Below are 21,421 nucleotides of genomic sequence, written 5' to 3'. Positions count from 1 at the left end.
TCCCAGATGTATGTGAGTGGAGCTAGGCGGAGCGAGACATTCATCTGGCTGTTGTCAGGTTAGTGGAGTCCCCCAACATCCCCCACTTTAAAACCTTTACTTTTAGAGGAAGCCTTCTTGGATGAGAAAACCAAAGTGCACTTTGTGTCACCAACTCGTGGCCAAACATGCTGGTAGTGAGCAGATATTATTGCTTCTATCGATCACAGCAAATTTCGCACACCAAAGCAGGGATGAAGCTCTTAATCAGAAATGTTTACTATTGTCTTATCAGTCTACCGAGCATTTTCCTTTACTATGGGACCAGCCAGATGTTTCTTGGCAAATGTTAGAATCTATGATTTTCAATTTTCTATTACCGTAATAGTTACTAGAATTGAAAGCAAATATCTAACAGATGTCAATAAATTAATTTTAGTGCAGCAAAAAAAGTGTTTATCCTTCTAAATAAATTGAAGGGTTATTTTAAGTAATTTACCCTGAGCTTCTGCAGCGAGCTGAGTCTGGTGTAGAGGCAGTGCTGTGGCAGGCTGCTGGACAGCAGGTAGATCCCAGTCTCTTCTGGAGTTTCTCTGTTCATTTCCTTTGGATCCACATCAAGGTCCTGCAGTAAGAACAGAAGAATTTCACCCTTTAACTCAAAATATTGCAATATATCTTTAAGAAGTTGTCCTCATGAGACAGAAAACAGCTCGCAGACCGGAGAAAAGTCCGTGACGTGAGCCTGGCAGAAGGACATGTCCTCAGGCTTCTTAATGATGTGAGTGTAAATGACGAGCACGTTGGAAAACTCTGCAGCAAAGCCCAGCTTGATCTGAGCTCCGCAGTCAAAGTCAAGGCACATGCTTTCAGGAAGCTCTGAAACAAAAAGACAGACTTACATCAAAAACTGACTTTAAACCCAACTAGCTTAATGTTCAGTGTATCATTTTATTTCTACTGGTATAGAAGAGTTTTTAGGAATTATGGAGACTAGTAGTCATAAAAGAGAACACCTTTAACAAAATTTCTACTTAAATACCATTCCCTCAAAGACTTCATATTGAGTTTAATTTATTCCTTGTGTTTGTGATGCCAGTTAAGTCAAGATTACTTATTAGATATAAGAAATAATGACCAGTCATCAATGTAAAACAACCTCTACTACAAGATATGATTACCTGGACTCTATTAGCACCATGAGAAAAGGAGAATTTTATAGAAAATTACTTTAAATTAGGGATGCAACTAACGATGATTTTGCAAATTCATTAATCTGTCGATTATTTTTTAATCAATGTTAACCGGATGGCCAAAAATTCTTTTAAGAAGATTTTCTACAAAATAAACCAGGTGAAACTAAAACTTTTCCACTTGAGGAGTTCTGGATATCTTATCATCTTAAATGCAAAAAGTTTACACATTTTTATAGAATGTTGACATAATTACTCTAACTGGGTTGCTCTGTCAGCTAAAGGCATGTTTTAGAGTCTCTATACTCCAGTTAATAATTAATCGATTACTAAATTAGTTGATGATTATTTCAATAATAGATTAATCACAATTAATCAAAATAACTGTTTCAGCCCTACTTTAAATAATAAGTTGTAGCAAATAATAAAAAAAACAACCCTAGGAGGATTAAAAACTGATTAATGGTTGGTATAAAAAGCTGAGAAACAAACAACTCCTCTAAACAGTTGGGGAGTAAAAGAATCACATTTCCAAACCCCCCCCCACCCCAAAAGAAAATTGATGACAACTATTGATGATCCCACTAAGCCAGTCATGCCGATCCACAATGTTTGACGTTAAGGCTTGATTGATGAATAAATGGTCAGAAACGTTCCCAAAACTTACCGTGAGCCTTTGCCCACTGGTGGCTGTGTGCGTGAACAAGATCTGGGCTGTCGCCGGGCAGAATAGGATCGGTCAATGCCCTCCTCTCTGATAAGCTGCTGCGGATCTCCAGAGCCTGCTTACCCTTCGTCGCATCAAACTGACCCATGTCTGGACCCAAAAACATCCCGTGTCAGCGATTCAGAAATTACTTCACAGGGAAACAGCAACAGCATTCCTATGGAATTTTTCTTGGTTCTCAAGTAAACCACACAAGTGTATAAATCCTGCTTCTATAACGATGTGAGAAAACCCATCGTTTATCAGTTAGTAAACACCCCACATTAACTTGATCCTTCTGTTTGGTACAGATTCCTTCTTTTTCTCACCTTCTGCCACTCTGTCAAGCACCACTGTGATCTTCTCGTCATCCAGCAGGCGCTTCTTTAAAAACTTGACAAATACGCCATTGGTGAAACCTGTAGAGCTCAGCTCAAACGCCTCTGCATCCTGGCACCTGCAACCCCACGCAAAGGATGAATGATTTCAAAACTTATTAGGCGAACAAAAAGAAAAACACTAATCAAATTGGCTTCAAATGCTTACGTTGCATATCCAAAGACAATGTTGGCCGTCACTCTCAGGACGATGTTTGGGGTGCTTTCATCGTGGATATTCCTGGGAAATAAATGAATCAATAAAGAGACAAATTATACAGCTGAAATGATGCATTAACTGTGTGAGCTGCAAATATTTTTAATATTAGGATGTTTAATGGCATCTGTGACACTGGTAACAGTATTAGGTTCACTTTGGAGAAAGAAACTGTTGAGAAAGAGCAAAAACGCTAAAGTCAAAACCTCTGAGATCAAGTCGCTCAGTCATTATCATTAAACATAATCAACCCTACAGCATAGAAACATTACTGCTGGGCCTCCTGTCGACTAGCTTGTAACTTACTGTCCTTTAAAATAGGTTTGAATACCTTATTTTCAGCACTATAAGGAGCACCTAAAAGCCTTCTGTTTTCTCAAAAAACCTTACGATCCAGTGCACCCTATATATGGATCAAGATTAAGCTTCAACAGGTCTCGCAACTACAGGGAGCAGCCGCCGACTCCGTTTTCTCCAGAAGAATAAGTAGAAAATGGTGCAAATTGGGAATTTTTTCTGTTAAGACCCCACAATGGCTCCTTCCAAGAGACAAGCGTACAACGCAGAGTTTAAACTCAATGCTTTCAGTAATGCAGTAAAATAGAGCAGCAGGTAGAGAATTAAACATTAATGAATCAATGGTGTGGAAGGGGAGGAAGAAGGCAGGAATTGTGACTGAATTGCCAGAAAACACAGCGACATTGACTCAAATAATGACGACCGGGCATGTTTTATCCCGTATTAGCCCAACTGTTCAATTTGGAGAAATTAAATGATAAAATTAAATGTACATGTTTTTTTTTGTGAGTGTGTTTACAGCTGAAGAAGGTTGGTCATATTGTAAATAATATATTAATAAAGTTTGACTTTCTTATCTGACTGTTTTATTGATATTTTCTTTTGCACAGCTGCATCTAGTGGATGCATAACGTAACCCCAGTCATTACTGTAGCTTCTATTTTATGCACCTTATATATGAAAAAAATATTCAAATAGGTAATTCATTGAAGGCGCGCCTCATAGTGTGGAAAATACGGTAACAAACTGCTGTGAGTTATGGTATGGACTACCCTGAGAATCTTCAGTCAGAGGCTTTTCAGAGAAGCTCAAATACAGACTAGGGGTGTCATGATGCAAAGTTTTTATTTCCTGTATGATACCAATATTGATCTGAAACCATAGCAGCATGACTCATACATATTTTTATTGCTTATTTTGTATTGTTGCATTACAGAAATGGCTTGATCAATTAATATTTCTAAAATAGAGAACAATAATAAACAACATCAGGTATGAGAACAACTTATCCGTCTAATATTAACCAGTCAAACATAAATTTACTTAAATGTCGGATTATTAATTCTTACACAGAGCCACGTTGGTTTGATAGCTTTCTTCTCTTTATATAATAAATAATCATTACAAAGCTGGATTTAACACTTTTAGTTTATGTTTGCTTTTAAATGTTTATTATTTATATTATGCGAAAGTGCCTTTTAACAAAAAGATAAACTCATGGATGCATTAACATGAGTGGGTATTTATCCATCTATGGAAACCCATCAGATTGCTTCATGTCATTGACATGTAAATAAAACCCAGTCGATGTAGTATATGTTTTAAAAGCAGGACTCACCTTTTCCTGCACATGTCCAGCAGAAAAACATTCAGGCCCGTCTCCTTCTCCTGCATCAGCTTTAGGATGCTCTGCACACACAAGCAGTTGGCTGAGTGGTACGGGTTTGGCGCGTCCACCGGCACCATGAAGCTGTTTCCATAGTTCTCGTATCCGTGGCCGGCGTAGTACAGCAGACCTGAAGACGGACAGGCTGGGGTTTAGTCAGCTTTCCTAGAAACACGATCTCAAGCTTCTTTAGATCTTCATACTTGTTTACATTAAGTAATCAGTTCTAAAACTGCTGCTCCACTTATTGCTTTCCAATTTTATATCTTGTAACATATTTAAAAAAGCACAAAAATCAAGTTTTCTGCATTTTAATCTTCCACGTCAGAAAACCAGAGCACAAAAATTCAGAGCGCACCATAAACTCCCTTATGTAGCAGCAGCAGGAACTCGTCCACCGCGTTTCTCATCTCCGACTCTGTGAGGTCCAGCAGGGAGACCACTTTGAAGTTCAGCTGTCGCAGCAAATTGGTGAGGTCGTACACATCCACCATGGGCGCCTTGAGCTGCGGGTGGTTCTGGTACGATAGATTACCGATCAACAGGGCCACTTTGTCAGTCGCTGGGGTGGAAGCAGATAAAACAAGGTTAACATAAGCCATTCATATTTAAATACGTAACGGTCCAACTCTACAGGAAGTCTTCCTTTATTCCCCTCTCCATATTCCCTTCTATTATGTATCTGCATATTCAAATCAGACATGGACGTTACTGTCTATGCCTTTACCACGTATTATAAAATGACATCCAGCTCAACAGAGAAGTTTCCAGAAATGTTCATGGGAATTTGCATCCGGTAACAGCTCGTACTGCTACTAGCACGTGTTAAGGGACCTCTCTTGTTTTGTTTTTGTTTTTTTTGTCTGCAACATTATTCATTTATGTGGTTTGAAACAATGTATCAGATTAATTGTGATTAATCGATTATTGAACAACTAATTTAATACTCGATTTATTGTTGACTGGAGTACCAACATTGTGTAAAAAAAAAAAAAACATTTTGCATTTAAGATTTAAGAAAAAATTTGTCTGTCAATACGCTCTATCAAGACCTCCTCAAGTGTAAAAGTTTGAGTTTCATCTGGTTTAATTTTGTATAAAGTCTTCTTTAAGAATCTTTTTCTTTCCGATTATAAATCGAAAAACAAAATCAACAGAGTAATGGATTCACAAAACAATCATTAATTGCAGCCCTACTTTAAACAATGAAAAAATATCAAAACATAGGCAATGACAGAAGAAGAAATCTAGTGGAAATAATACAGAAATTAAAAAGAAAATCATCTTGCGCCATTTGATATAAAATACAACACATTAATTATGTCTGCTATGAATAGACAAAACCTTTCTCATGTTCTCCCCTGGGCAAAAAAATCTAGGTTGATTCGGTTTTCAGAGTAGTGAAAAAAAATCTTTGTTTTTAAGTGAACACTTATCATAAATACAGAACAATAAAGCGCTCCTATTAAACCGTGCATCAATCCATCCATGCAAATATCAAGCCAATTAACCAAACATACATGTGTGGATGGCTGGAAAAAAGAGAAGAATTTGCAGAATTTGATTCCAGCTACTGTGCATCCCTGCTATATGTAAGAGTTCTTATTCAGATATTAGTTTATGCAGATCTCATCGAGACTGTTTAGATTCAGTGATTGTTGTCTTTTTTCTCAGACTTCTATATTTGAAGATCAAGCAACAAAAACTATCTAAACAACACCGACATGTGAAGTTTTTCTTTCTTTTCAACTTGTTCAAACAAGAATGCACATGCTCTGCTTTGAATGTGTCAGGGTTAATAGAGTTTAGATAGAGAGAGAAAGACAGAGAAAGTCTCTGTGGAAAAAGAGAAGCCCTCTCAGCTGGAATAACCTGCAATGGCCCTGCAAACTACCAGAAATGTGTATTTTTAAGCTGTTAAAATCTGAAATCAGTGAGTGAAGGCTTCTTAATCATCAAGTAGGACGAGCAAACGCCTCCAGAAACACTTTCACCTCTATACTATAATTATATTCCAGCTGTGTTTTATTGGTTTGCAAATATGCTACAAGAAGCATGTTAGAGACAAGCATAGGCTACAGGTGTAAAAGATGACACAGTGGGAGTCTTCAAGTATGTTAGAAATTACTTGTACTAATGAACATGCCCACCGACGGGGGGGACAAATGCATCAATTGTCCAAAGCCCAGGACATAGGGGAGCCCAAGTCTGACCATGAAAAATATATATCAATTACAGAAAGGCCTTTTCTAAACCTAAAATTATCTGTAGATCCAGGGTTGGATGATATGGTTTATTGTAATTTATAATGTTAAAAAACAAACTGAAAGAACAGACTCAGTTTTTGACACCTCAGTTTAAAAGCTTGGACAAAGAACATAATCGTCAACTAATTAAATAATCAATTAATCGTTAACTGGAGTACAGAGATTGTAAAATATGCCTTTAGCTGACAGAGCAACCCACTTAGGGCAGTAATTATGCCAAGGTTGTATCGAAATATATAAACATTCTGCATTTAAGATTAAAAAAAATATTTTTTGTCAGTCAATATGCTCTAACCAGAACTCCTCAATTGGAAAACATTTAGTTTCACATGGTTTAACTTCATAACAAGTCTTCTTTAAGGACACTTTGGCTATCTGATTATTAATCGATTAATCAAAAAATAATCGACAGATTAATTGAGGCGCAAAATAATAATTAGTTGTAGCCCTAGTTAAAATGACAGGGAGCATTCCTCCCCATCCAGGATAAGAACATCTTCCCTGAAAGAGTGACTGTAGATAAGTGAATATTTTTCTGATGGTGCTCTTCCATGCTGAGCCATACGTTTGGCCGGTGGCTGCTTTGTTTCCCAGATGTATTACCAGGGAAGAACTGTATCTTTAGCGTGAACCTGTCTTTGCCATAATGTGTTTTGAGGTTAAAAAGCCAATGGAATGTCACAATTAGAAAATAAAGGCCTCAGTTTCTCCGAAACATATGTAATGACCACTGGTCTGGTTCTTGTTTTTGGTTCCTCCTTTTTCAGGTGTCGACTGACTGGGGTCCTGTTTAGGTTTCAGGTCTGCTTTGAGGAAAGCCCAGTTAGAATAACCGCACTGTTCTATAGCCTGTCTTTTATGCGAGTTCTGCTTCTCCCTGGATCCTTTGACTGAGTCCTGATGACTCCCAACTTTCTGCTCCACTAAGTAATGGGAATCACGTAGTACTGGTTTGTGTCAGCAGGTTTGTGCTACTTGTTTGTTTTTAACAACCTCCTATCTGAGACCGAGACATCACAGTCTGGGAAAGCCAACCTGCCATTTGTTAACATCCTGTAGTGTAAGCGTTATATATTTTCATATTTAAATGCATCTACAGAGTTTATGTGTAAATGTTGGACCTACAGAGATTTATTTCCTAATCAAGGATCAATTGCTTGAAGGTGTCCCTGAGAAGGATTCTAAAGCACTATATTTTACCTCTTCCATGTATCTGGATTGAAGAGATGAAAAAGGATATGATCTTCCAGTGTTAAAGCATTATATTCTGGACACCCTAGCAAGTTAGTTCTAGCCTACCTTTATATGTTTTTTTTTTAGCCCAAGTAGCCTTTATTTGAAAGCATTCTGAGAGTAAATAAAGATTTAGGGATGGGAGCTAAATATATGTGACAGCCACGCCAAAGACTAGGGCCTCCCCTCAGGAGCTTTAACCCTGCAGCACCACCACGCCCTTACCTTTCTTTACATGCCCTCTGACAGGTGGGATCTATGCAATAATTAGTTGATTTCTGGGTAAATGGTTGGACTGCACTTCAATTAGAGTAAAGGAGATTAATACTTTTTTCAGATTTTTGTTTTAAAAAGTGTCAAATCCATGATCCCCCCCTACAATCTTGTATTCACTCTGTGGGCATACTATATATAATACTATATGGCTAAAGGTAGTCAGTGTGCCGTTTTGTGACATGGTGTGTACCACACTCAACATGAACCAGAGGGAGCAAAGGAAAGAGTTGTTTCAGGGGATTAGAAATAATTTATAAACAAATATGTCAAAGGTAAAAGCCATAGGACCATCTCCAAGAAGTTTGAAGTTCCTTTGACTACAGTTGCACATATTATTCAGAAATCTAGTATCAAAGGGATTATAGCTAAAACTGATGACTGATCAAAGAGATGGATAATATAAATGGTAACAAAAGAGCCCAGACATTTTTTAAAGAGATTAAAGTTGAATTTCAAGCACAATGAACATCAGCGTCGGATCACAACATCTGTCTTTTGAGCAAATTGGACTTAATGAGAGACAACCAAGCAGGACATCATTGTTCAAAACAAAATCCTAAAATAGCTGGCATGCTTAAACTCCTTTCAAAGATGCTCAATTATATTTAGGTCAGAGCTCATACAGTAGATGGCCTCTTAATGTCTCGTTTTCTTCGTAGCCATTCTTGGGTTTTTCTAGCAATGTGTTTTGGGTCGTTATCCTGTTAAAGACCCATGACCTGTGCCTGAGACCAAGCTTTCTGACATTGGACAGCCCGTTGCTCTCTAGTTGCTCAACAGTCTTGAGATTTCATTAAACCCTGCAGAGATTCGGACATCCTGTGCCAGATGAAGCAAGCAACCCCAGAGCATAACAGAGCCTCCCCCATGTTTCACAGTAGGGACGATGTTCTTTTCTTTATATGCTTAATTTTTCTGTCTGTGATCTAAAAGCTAATGTCCCTTAGCAAAAAGTTTGATTTGTGTCTAATCTGCCCATAGGAGGATTCTCCCACAAGATTTGTGGCTTATCAACATGTAGATTGGCTAATCTACATGTTGATAAGCCTCAAAAGTATATGCCTCAAATATTTAGGAGACAAAATATTAAATTAAGGTTACCATTGTTTTTGTCCAGTTTCATGAGTTTTTTTTTATTTATTTTATTTGCTCATTTTCATAGAACTTTTACCGGCATTATTTTTGGCAGAATAAAGTTATTCCTGAGACCATTTTGGGTTTTTCTTTCATTAAAAGAAGGGTACCAACTCCAGCTTTTTCTGTATGTCCAGGACCATGTACCGTAAGGTTACTGGATCACTATTGCTGTAATGGACTGGTGATGTCACAGAAACTATTTAGGTCTGGTCCACCATCAAAATTCTTCTTTAGCTTGATTAGTTTCACGTAATGATTCATAACTTTTTATATTAGTACACAGAGAATAAGTGGAATATTAATATCACTGAAATTGCGGGATATGACATGAGTGATGCATCACGAATACTGAAGAAATTTGATAACAGCCCTCATTACAAAAACAAACCTAGAGGAAGGAAGCACATGATGATACTGACATTTGTAGCTCTTTGATGTTATTCTGCACATTAGCCACTTCTGAGAAATGAGTTTTCTTTGCTGCTAACATTTTTTTTCCTAAGTTCAACTGAAGTTGGGTTCATTCTGTTTTTAACGTAAACTTATATCAGTTACAACAAAGACTCCCACTGATTTATAAATCTACAACATACAAAGAATTTCTAGACAAAACAAGCAGAACTACACAAGAACATTTTAAGAAACACTCACCATACAGTTGTTCGGGCAAACTGTTTAGGAAAAGCTCACAGGAACCTACATTTTAAAAAAGAGAACAATAGAAATAAGAAAAGTTGAAAAATAATCGAAAAATCTTGACAAAGTTTTAATCGTCTTACCTCCTCCAATGGCATAAATGTCATCTAGAAAAAAAAACAAAACAAGAAGGGAATAAAACCAGATAAATTCTGTTATTTTCTATGCTTTAAAATACATAATCAGGCTGAAAATAACTGATAAGGAATCAAATGAGTCAAGAGGATCTTCATGCAATACAGGAAAGGGAGCAGAAGGACCTTTAAAAAGACAGATTGTTTTTAAAAGAAATTTATTGACACAAATTCCATGAAAGCTTAAATTCAATATAACCTATTTATCTGTATGATTCCAATAATATTTCAGGAAGTTGTAAATACGTTTCACACCAGCATGGGGAGGGATTTCTGAAGAAAAAAATGCTCATAATTCACCAGTAACTAATTTTTTTTTGCCAGTTTTCAGCTGCATCATAAATCTATATCCTCTCATTTAGTTATCTCTTTTTAATTGTTAAAAAGCATAGAAAAAGTATAACTCAGATTACAAAAGTGTGGACTTTGACTTGATGAGCCCTGACAAGTCATTTTTACCCCGTATGTGAAAATCGACTCGATACTTGACATTAAATGTAACATGGAAAGTAATGACCTCTGCAAAATGTGGCTCCCTCCAGCTTCCAAGTACCACATATTATGAGTCTTTCTTTTTGTCTTATTTTTCATTGTATCTGTGCACTCATATTTGAATTAAAAAAATAAAAACATTAATATTTTCAACTTGTAATTGCCCTTATTGAGCTTACAAATATGTTTTTGTTTTGCAGAGGATTAGAGCTGTGATTAGTCCTGCTCTTTTAAAATGGATAATGAGACAGTAAAAGTATATCTTCTTTCAATCAGACCAAACTATAGACCTTAAAAATTTATTTTCTCCCTAAAAGCCTCAATAAATTTTGACTTTTAAGCAAGACATCAACTAAAAACACTCTCTACCCAAAAAGAAGCCAGCTAAACAGGATGCAAGGCAATACACTATACCTATAATAAATATCAAAATTTTTACAAGCTTTCTATTTTCAAACTTAATGCTTTTACAGAATAATGATTTTAGATTTTTAGTTTGAACATTTAAGTACAAGGCTGCCTTCTTGGATTTCATCATCTGCATTTTCAATATTCAATTAAATTCAGTTCAGTTTATTTATATTTTGCATTATTTTTACACAATTCCACTCCACAGACAACTCAACCAGATCATACAGTCAGTTTGGTTCAAATACTCCATTCCAAAACAATCCTAGATCAGGTTAATGTAATAAGAGATTTAGTCTTTTCATGGGATTCGTTGCTAACAGAAAAAATCATCACCCAACTGTGTTAAATAGATATCATGTTTTATACGTAAATCCAAATGCATGCAAATTAAGTTCAAAAGGAAAAACTAAAAAGAAAGGTTAGTATCCACAAAATGACAGTGCAGACTAATACCCACATGCAAAGTAGGGGAACACATTAGTGTTTTAAACATGGCTATTGTTAATGTCAGACGTTTTTATGCACCATGCACCCTGTTTTCCACTCTACCTTCAGAGCACTCCATTGCCCCTGAAATCTGGACAGATATCCTTGGTGCTTTCAGTCAAGAACAAAAGTAAACAGAATCTGAGATATCACCAATTAAGAGCTGCGTCATAAAGTGTCTAAATGTTTCCTTATGTTAACATACCTATCACAACATCAACCTCATTGGTCCACATTCTTTCCGTGCTGCTGCTGATCTCACAGCGATACCTGCCGTGATGATCCTGCATCACTTGCGGGATCTGAAAAGGCAGATGTTTAGTTTTGTTATGCAGAACTGATTTCTGAGAGCAGCGGCGAGAATGCAGAAGAGAGAAAAGAAATATCACCATGAGTTTTCTCTTTGTGGCTTTTGGGATAGGGACTCCATTCCTGTGCCACTGGTATCGAGGGATCGGCCGGCCCACAGCACCACATTCCAACTGCAGGTCTTCTCCAACGCGCAGTCGCTGGGACTGAGGCTGGATTGATAACTTTAGCCGCCCATCTATAGACTGATAACTCTGCCCTGGGGATGTTGGAGGAAAAAAAACATCATTTGGTGCATCTAATTACAATTAACAGGATTTTACTGTAATATGGGGGGAAAAAAAAGAATATCACAATGAAAATCCTCAAAGATCATTCTATATCTTACCATAAGACATAGCAACATTTAGGACATCCACCTGAGCCCATTGGCTGAATTCACAACTATCACCACAGTTCACCCTGCAGATGTAAAAGCCCGCGTCCTTCAGTTGGACCGGACTTATCAGAAGCTCTGGAGATGAGCTGTTTGGTACCTGAAGTGAGGAAAAGGAAAATCATTTATTTGGAAACATGTTTCAAATGTGGACTTCATTTTTTCTCTTCTATGAATGAGTGCTAGTAGAGACCCAGACAGCTGTGACTGAAATGCTTCTATAGAACTCCATAAGGTCCAATATGGCGGGACTTTACTGTTAGTGCTGCGAGGATAAAGGGCGAAATTCCAGTTCGCATTGATCGATAGATCTGCACACTTGCTACAACTTTCTTTCCTTCTGTGTGACTGCAAACCCACTTCAAGCATATCACTGCCACCTACAGGGCTGGAGTGCGAATGATAATGTCTTACTACTTAAAGTGATCAAAAATCTAGTGCCTGTGTGATCTAAAACTTGTGCAAATCCAAATGCAGTTAATTAGCAATTACCATAAAACACATCAACAAATCTACGACAGAAAAAGCTGAAAAAGATCAAAGGTATCAAAGACCGGACCAGTCAAAGCTAAGACTCCTGATTAAAATGCTGTGGTAGGATCTTTGGGAGATGTGCAGAAACCTAAAAAAACTGAAACAAATAAGAGCAAACCAAAGCTCCTCCACAATAAAAGAAATTCCAACAAGCTACATAATCATAGGGTTTACTTAGGTTTTCCAGCTGTGCATACGCCCTTAATGTAATCTAAGGATTAACTCTGTCAAAAGACCAAAGAAAGGAAAACCTTAATCCTATTACCTTTTATGGTTACTAAATAACCCAGTCAAAGCAAGCCCTAGACCCCCCATAAAAATGCTGTGGACCTCAAAAGAGCAGGGAAGTAACAAATATGAAAAATGTGTTAAAAAGTGGGTTGAAAATTTCTCCAAAACTATGTGACTGTCTAATGAATCTAACAGCAGGTAGCCACAACATGTTGCTGCTGCTCAAATGGTTCAAACTACTGAGTCAAACTGTTTAATTACTGTTTGTAATTACACATTTCCATTTTAACTTAGTCTTTGTATACAAATAAGATATTTTGGAATTTGTATTTTAACCTTTATCTAAACTATTTTTGTTGGTAGTTCAACACATCTGGAGAAATTCATATTAAGTTAAGGTGTTTGTTTAGTGCTAGGAAATAAAAGGGAGATCAAGCCTCTTTGTTATTTCACATATGATCAGTGACTCACTGCAAAATTTAACCAATGCTGCCTTTTGACAATCAACAGTATGTCTCAGGGATAACAATGCAAAGATGGATCTATTGAGAAAAGTTTTAAATAAGAATAGTTAAAATAAGATAAAACAAAGTTATGGTTAAAAAATACAAGTCAAAAGAGAATTCTCAGTTAATATCTCATCAAAGGTTTTATTTTGGTGTAAATATAGTTGCACAATATGTGACAAATATCCACAGCAGAGAAAATGTGCATTTATCGTCTATATAAAGTTCACTAAACAAAATCTAAAGCAACGAGCAACCATAAAGCATCAAATATAAGAAAGTAGGATGCCATTGCTTAAAATGCTGCAGCAGTATCAGTAATATTTTACCTACAACTCCTTATATTGATAGCTTTTACATAATATCAACACCATACTTTTTTTTTAGAATCAGTTTCCTATTCACTAAACATATGAGGTGTATGAAGGATAATTATAGAATGTCTTAATATCGGGGAGCGGCGCCAGTGTGCAGAACCTGAATGCATGGCTCTACAGGACTATAGGTGCATCCAGATGTTATGCAAGATTTGCATACAAGGGTTGACATTTCAAAGCAAACAAATGTGTTCACTTTTGGAAAATTATTGTTAAGTTATACCATATAAACTCAGAGCTATCATCTGCAGTGTAACACTTTAGTTGTCTTTGTGTGAATGATACAAAGGTGGAAAGGAGCTGAGAGAACTAATAGATATAGACCACTGAATGGTATGAGCTCATTTTTGAACAATCAGATAATTTCAGCACCAACCAAGGATAGTCCCTCATAACTTCCCTCAACTTTTGCTTGTTTAGAAGAGCTGCACAGAAACAGCCCCCTACTTTCCTAAAATAATATGGAGAGACGATTTAGTTTGCATAACTTCATCCAAATGCTCCATGACAAATCAGGAAAAATGTCATGTAGAGTGGGCACAGTGGAGGAGGGGTGATGATTTGGGCTCGCTTTGTAGCCACTGGTGGGAGGAACCATGAATGAACTAAGAATATCAGTCTTGTAGAATCAAATCTGTCTGACAGTTCAAAGTCGGACCAACAGGTTTCCTACAGCATAAAGCAAGTTATATACAAGCCTTTTTAATGTCACTTGAAATAAAAAGTTAAGGCAAGTTCCCAATAAACACAAGAAAACTGTTTATTTTAACATAAATCATTACTCTCTGGCCCAGTAGAAATGTTATAGATTTTATAAAACTTTCCATATTGGAAAAAGCTAATAATACGCAAATAACAGATATATTTCTAACAACTACTGAGCTTTGTTTTGTTCCCTACTCAAAGTCAACACCCCAAGGTCCGGCCACAAAATAGTTTTATTCGTTCCTCTATCTGGATGGAACGAGCTGGTTCCAGAGAGCCGTTAGGTAAATGTTAAAAAAAATATTGTCAATAATTTCAATGTTTGATATGGATTAAAAAAATAAAATCCTATTTATGACGCGGTAACAATCTCATGACCTATTCAAGACTGATTTAGGACATTTTAATAACAATTAAGGCCTTACTTTTATACTGAGAAATTAAACTCCTTTTAAGACTTTTTAAGTATTCGTGAGAACCCTTAAAATAATGTGTGACCAACTTTCCATGTTAAATGACTCCTTTTTTAAAACAAAGATAACAGGAATACCAACTTCTAATGAGAATTCCTCAACTTCCCTTCAACACATGTCTCTTACCTCACAGTCAACTGGGATGGTAGCTTCCCTCCATGTTTGTTTCCACTCACCTCTTCCCTTGATTTGAACCACTGATACTGGACTGGAGTTTTTCCCACTGCGTGGCAGCTGAGGCGTAGATTGCGTCCACATATTAGAGACACAGACTGAGGCTGAATGACGATCTGCAAAGCTACGGAGAGAAAAAGAAAGAGACGATTAATGGGAATTAATTTATAGAAAGACTTTACAGGGATTATATTTAGTATTTTGTTTCATTTGCCATCAGAACTTTCATGGTTATCTGCTATCGATCCCAGCATCAGTACATATGTTTAAGAACATTTATCTCATTTCCTCCTATAAAAATGCCAGACTGAGTAAGTCTTCTTATCAGACATGTGTTTGCAGTACTGTCCATAACTTGATAGCTACTATATGAGACATAAACTCCTCTTTAAGCTTAATGAAGACAGTAAAGAGAACCTGCACTGAAAGAAATAATGCAACCGTTTTTGGCATGTACTTAATCATATTTAATTTATTTAACACAATTGTTTCATGTTAGCAGGGTAGGACACAAAACAATTGTGAAAAAAGCGGATGCATTATTTTTTTCAGTGTGAATAGTATAAAGGGGAGGTCTTCAATAGGGGGTCCTCGACCCCTAGGAGGTCCACGGAGGTACTGCATGGGGGTCGCAAAAGTTTTGGCTGATTAGACTTTTTTTTTTTTTTCATATTCCCCCCCTGCAATTTTTTCCACCAATTGAAATGTCTTTAAAAACACATTAACATGAATTCAGCACATTGTAGTAAACAGATAAATGGAGGCAGAAGATGTCTTTCAATCATCAATGCACACATTCAGAGACACACAGGAGCTCTTTCAAGCTGGGCACCGTTTCATTCACAACACCTGTTCCCTCAACCAGGAATCAGAATCGGAAATACTTTATCAATCCCAGGGCGAAATTAATTTCATTACATGACTCCATCTGTAATAGAGTGACTATAGGACCAGTTTCATATAACACAATTTCATACAATCTATATAATTAGGGGGTCCCCGCTCCATCTCGCCATCCGTTTGGGGGTCCAGGGCCTGGAAAACGTTGAAGACCCCTGGTATAAAGCAAACAGCTTTAAAAGTTAGAGAATATTTCTCAGTACCTGGTGGTTTGAGGCACTGCAGGGCGTCGAGGTTGCCTAGGGTTTGGAGGTAGTCCATCAGGTGACCCGTGGTACATCCTCGGTCTCCCATCAGCCTCAGCAGCGACATGCTGGGGCTGCCGTCCACCGCCAGCACCTTCAGAGAACACATCTCCATGTCGTCCGAGCTGAGGAGAGCCAAGGTCTGATTGTTAATGATGCCTTATGAGGAGAAATAACAGAACAAAAACCTTTTATCTGCATTAAAATGCAACTCCAGCGAAAATTAACAGGATTTACAGCGGCTCATAAAAATGGCAGGTTTTGTGATCTAAAAAAACTGACCCCTCTACAGATCATGTCAGATTTGTTTTATGCGACATAAATTGTATTGTATAATTCACTTTAGACACAAACAAGAACACACAAATTTAAATGACCAAGCTGCACACCTGTCTTATTTAACAGTATTTCTTCATCCTGCCTTGCAAAGGTTCTCCAGATGTATCTGATTACACATCTTTCTCGTGTTTGCAGCTTTCATCATGTGGACAAAATTATTTTCTATGCAATGTATCCAAAACTTTAATTTTGTTTCAATAAAACCACTTTCTAGCTGATTTTGGAGTCACTGTGAAGCTGAAAAATAAAAACTACAAAGCATGACGGTGCCACCACCATGCTTTACTGCAGTGTCTAATCTACCTCCACAACATTTTATGTTCAAAACGTGGTTTGTTAATGCATGATATATACATATCATAACTTTTCATTCTTTTTCAGACTTTTATTTCTTTGTAATTTTCCAAAAACTCACACGCAGTGTTTATCTGCACGTTTGTTTGTAGTTAAGGGAAATGTAAAGTGGTAATTTTCAACATACCTGACTTTAAAGCGCCTATCATTGCCCACGATCTCTCCAAGTTTTCGCCATCCTTTATTGCTGGATTTATCCAACACCTCACAGAGTTTCTTTACAATCGGCTCCTTTAACAGGTGGATCTTCGTAGATCTGTCCAAAGAGTCCGACATGCTGGCTCCGGATAGCTCCCAGCTTTCTATGCGCTACTTTTAAACTTTACGATTCACATCGAAGCAGAAAGTTGAAGAAAAAAAAAAACTTCTCACACAGAAACGTTTGACTTCCTTCCTGGAACACAGCATAATGATACAGACCCGCCTCCTGCACCATGCGGGGGTTCCCCGCTTCAGCTGGTAGCTGCTGCCAAAGATCGTTTCTTCAGCGAGATGCAAAAGCGTATGCTTTTATTCGTTATTCCAAAATTCTTGTTAACTGGTTTACACATGAAATACAACATTATATTGAATAGGGGTGTGCAAAATAATCGTCATGATGATGCATCGTGATTTTAATTTTCGTGATCTACTGCATCGATTCTTGATGCCAAGTATCGATTATTAATTTAAAAAAATTAATAAACAAAATTGCATGAAAGGTTGGCGAACATCAGCCAAAAACAAGTGCAATACAACTTCCAGTCCAGTAGATGTTGCTGCGGATGTGTTGACGCACGCTGCCTTGTGTCTCAAGCATTTCCGGCAGCAGGATACTGCGCCGAGTCATTCAAAACAAAACATGGAGGAGAAAAAATTGCAATGCTTCGCAATAACTCAAGTATCGTGATGCATCGTGATAGAATCGCATCGTGGCCTGTGAATCGTGATTCGAATTGAATCGTGACTTCTTTGGCAATACCCACCCCTAATATTGAATCATATTCAATAGGAATCAAATACATGTCATGTTCAATAATATCGATGGTATAACGAAATTATTAACCCGGAATTGAGAGACTAAATGCAGAGGCGTAGCCAGAATTTTTTTATAAGGGTTGCCGAAAGCGGATAGGCACCAGAACCTCACGGACAATCTATGCTGATCGAACTGGAAATTAATGAGCACAACATACATATTTTCTAAAAAGACAAACTATACTTTCCTACAGCCTTTCCTAACAAATAGACAAGTATATTTAAACATCTATGCTTCCTACATAAAAGGTATAATAAATACAATTCTTTCAGGTTTGGGTTCTGGGGAAAACATCTTTTCCATTGTCATTACTTTTATCAATAATTATTCTGCCAAAAATGTATATTTACATGTTCTAATATCTACACAAATTTATTATTTAATAAGTTTTTATTAAAATAGTTATCTATGATTTCACTGATGACTCCAATATGACTTGCAGAGGACTTCATTTTTTTACCACATACAACTCAAAATGAGGGGGGAAATGGTAGGGGTGGCCACAGGGGTGGCTAATGATTGGCTAAGGGTGGACATGGCCACCCCTGGCCCCCCATCTAGCTCCGCCTCTGGTTAAATGCTCCTTACCTGTCATTAACTACCTAACAAGTGCTTCACGCTTAGTACCGACTTGCGATTTCTAAGTACTTATATGCAACTAATGGCCTGGCAAACTGAAGACTGTCACATACAGGCTGTTGAATTTTTTCATTCTTATTTTTTATTTATTTTAAATGTTTTTTTGTTTTTTGTTGAAGCAGGTAGTGAACCATCTTGCGTTACTGTGCTCTTTGGCTGTAATTAGGTGTTAAATGGACTTTATTCCTTTACATCCTGGTATTCGAGGCTGGTGGAAAAAATCTGAAGCTCCAGGTGGAAATGTATACACATGTTTATAATTGTCCTCATCTAGTTAAAATTGGATAATAATAAATGCATTAATTAACAAACGGCATTTCATCAACTCTATTTTTTTATTAAAAGATATTTTATATTTGTAATTTATATAGTTACGCACAAAAAAGATTATTGAGCTATTTAAATGATCAAAAGCAAACTTATATATACTCTATTTCAATTATAATGCATGTGGATTTTATTTTTTTTATGTTTTAAGGTCTCAAGTTCTTGCATCAGAAAACATGTCTTTTGTAGTGAATCTTATTCAAACCAGTGAAAGCTTTTTAAAAAATGACTAAAACTGTTTTGACCTGAGTTCAGATCCATAAAGATTTTTGCTACATCTTTTCCTCTTATTTGTTGAGTGACGCTGAGAGCCCAGTCCAGCAGGGGGCCCATTAGTATACCATATGTACCTCTAACCAACTCTAAGCAAACATTCTTCTTTCTATTCATCTGTTTTCATATACATGTTCAAAATACAGCTTTATGTAATATTTTTGCAGTTGATTAATATAGTCTAATAAACACCTTGTAACATTAAAGTGTATTAATGTTACTAAATTAAGTGAGTAAAACACACAGACTGATGTTTTCAATACTAATAACTAATTCTGCTAATAATGATGGTTATCCATTCACAACTAACATGGTTTTTAACTATTCAGATTACAGGACATTAAAGAGAGCTTTCCTCTGCTGAAAAGCTCCATAGATAAGGTCTATTCCATTTTCTAGTAGCAACACCTGCTTTAATGAACATGGTTTCACTGACCAGAATACTTGCATGACATAAAAACCCCACAGAGAATCGATGGGATATTGTCAGGAGAAAGCAGGGAGACATTGAGGTAAACAACGGCCTGAAGGCTGCTGTTATGGCGACCTGGGCTTCATGAGCACTGAACAGAGATGCAGGCTGATTGCCTCAGAAATTACAAAGCAGCTTGCTTAAGAATATGTTTTGGCTCTTTAAAGTTTTATGTAATATATCCATTTAAAGATTAAAACATATTTTGTTTTGTTTTTTTATAAACTATAAGAGAATATAATCAAAATATATAGAAATATATACTTAAAATGTATTTGTGCACATTACTCTGTAATGAGACTGTCCGGGTTCAATTTGAATGAAATCATTGAAATTTTTTAATTCATTCCCTGACATAAAATTGCAAAAAATAATATGAGGAATAAAAAGTTAATGGTTTGAAATACCTTCTAACTTCTTAAAATTTTCTATGTATTTATAATTATTACAGTAAATATTTATGTCTGTACTCTGTTCCCAGTCATTCACGTGGTAATGTAAATATCAACATGTCATGTAATAAAAAAAAACTATAATAAATAAATAAATACAATTAATATATATATATATATATATATATATATATATATATATATATATATATCAACATGTCAGAAAAGATTGAAGTGCATGACCAAAAATTGTAAAATACGTCCAAATTGATATTTGTTCAAATCCACCAGATAATAATTTTGCTCAAACTCAACACTCCTTCATACCTATATGACTCCAACATAATAAACTCAAATCCAGTGTTATAGTAGAATTCCAACATGCAGTAGATGCGTATCGTTCTATAAACACAGAAGGTCTCCATTCATGGAGATGTTTGTGTAAAGCTGCAGACAGACAAATGCTCTCACATCTGCATTTGTGCTGCTTTCCTCTGAAATCTCACAGACAATATTGACTAAATTGTTCCCTAACAGGCATGTGAGCGGAAAACTACAACGTCTCTTGGGTTCAGTCGGTTCAGGTTACATTTTTGTTGCTTTTCACACTCACCTGCTGGCTAAATATCTCTTAGCTGCTTTGCACTGAGAAGACTTAGGAAGGAATCTTTGATCTCACATTTCATATTAAAAATAAAAAAAAATACAATTGTAACCCTGTAGGGACAATAATTAAGAATTCAGGTTAAAATACAGATGTTTAAAATCCATACAGAAATCTAAGTAACAACCTTTTTAGTTACTAAATTAAACAAATGGTACGTTACGTAAAGGGATTGTTTTTGGAAACAGGATCAGTCATTTCAAAGTTAGACAAGAAGTAAATAAAAAAAAATCTACAATTTGAAATAAAATAATTTAAATGCTTAGAAAAGATTTTGAAATAACAGTTTGAAATTCAATAAAAAACATAATTTAATCTTGAAGCACAAACTGAAAAATATCTCTGTTTAATCTGGTTTCTTGTTCGGTGGTATTTGGATTAACGCTGCTATGCCCACAGAGTAAGAGACCTTCATGTTGATGAGTCAAATTTCCTAGTTGTTTATTGCTGGAAAGTTTATTTAGTACCAACACAACAGCTGCACTTTTAAATGTTGACTTACGTCTTGTGTGTGTATGCAAAAAGCAGACATCAGTTTTCACTCACAACCTGGTCAGTAAAGGTTGTGTTTTGGCTGCTTGGAGATTCGAGGAAACACGCCAGTGTCTACATGACCTGCTGACTAGAAGGATGCTTCACTGACCAAAAATATTGTCAGAAAAAAAAAAAGTTCTGTTGAGATGAAAACAAGTTTTTTTTAATTGATCAAGTATATTTTAACAATCATACTACATGTGCACCATCTTTCCATTCCATGTTATAACA

General features: G+C 36.4%; 1 protein-coding gene across 2 annotated transcripts in view; it reads right to left on the bottom strand.

The window, feature by feature from the left end:
* Positions 1-17,261, bottom strand: part of malt1 (MALT1 paracaspase) — a 20,214-nt gene extending 2,953 nt beyond the window's left edge. The window contains exons 1-16 of one of the 2 annotated variants that reach the window (XM_015375368.1): positions 16,999-17,261; positions 16,137-16,303; positions 15,036-15,157; positions 11,986-12,133; positions 11,678-11,856; positions 11,494-11,590; positions 11,352-11,399; positions 9,849-9,872; positions 9,721-9,765; positions 4,515-4,718; positions 4,109-4,286; positions 2,425-2,496; positions 2,208-2,335; positions 1,840-1,989; positions 701-858; positions 479-604 (exon numbers count right to left, since the gene is read on the bottom strand). In XM_015375368.1, the coding sequence (XP_015230854.1) occupies positions 479-604; positions 701-858; positions 1,840-1,989; positions 2,208-2,335; positions 2,425-2,496; positions 4,109-4,286; positions 4,515-4,718; positions 9,721-9,765; positions 9,849-9,872; positions 11,352-11,399; positions 11,494-11,590; positions 11,678-11,856; positions 11,986-12,133; positions 15,036-15,157; positions 16,137-16,303; positions 16,999-17,147 (1,995 nt within the window). In that variant the 5' untranslated portion in view covers positions 17,148-17,261. The remainder of the gene's footprint in view (positions 1-478; positions 605-700; positions 859-1,839; positions 1,990-2,207; positions 2,336-2,424; positions 2,497-4,108; positions 4,287-4,514; positions 4,719-9,720; positions 9,766-9,848; positions 9,873-11,351; positions 11,400-11,493; positions 11,591-11,677; positions 11,857-11,985; positions 12,134-15,035; positions 15,158-16,136; positions 16,304-16,998) is intronic. The other variant, XM_015375369.1, reaches the window with a different exon arrangement.
* Positions 17,262-21,421: the final 4,160 nt, after the last annotated feature.

The sequence above is a fragment of the Cyprinodon variegatus genome, unplaced genomic scaffold (genome assembly GCF_000732505.1).
Source record: "Cyprinodon variegatus isolate N-32 unplaced genomic scaffold, C_variegatus-1.0 Scaffold118, whole genome shotgun sequence".
NCBI lineage: Eukaryota > Metazoa > Chordata > Actinopteri > Cyprinodontiformes > Cyprinodontidae > Cyprinodon > Cyprinodon variegatus.
The sequence above is the reverse complement of the archived record's forward strand: the minus strand, read 5'-3'. Positions and strand labels throughout refer to the sequence as shown.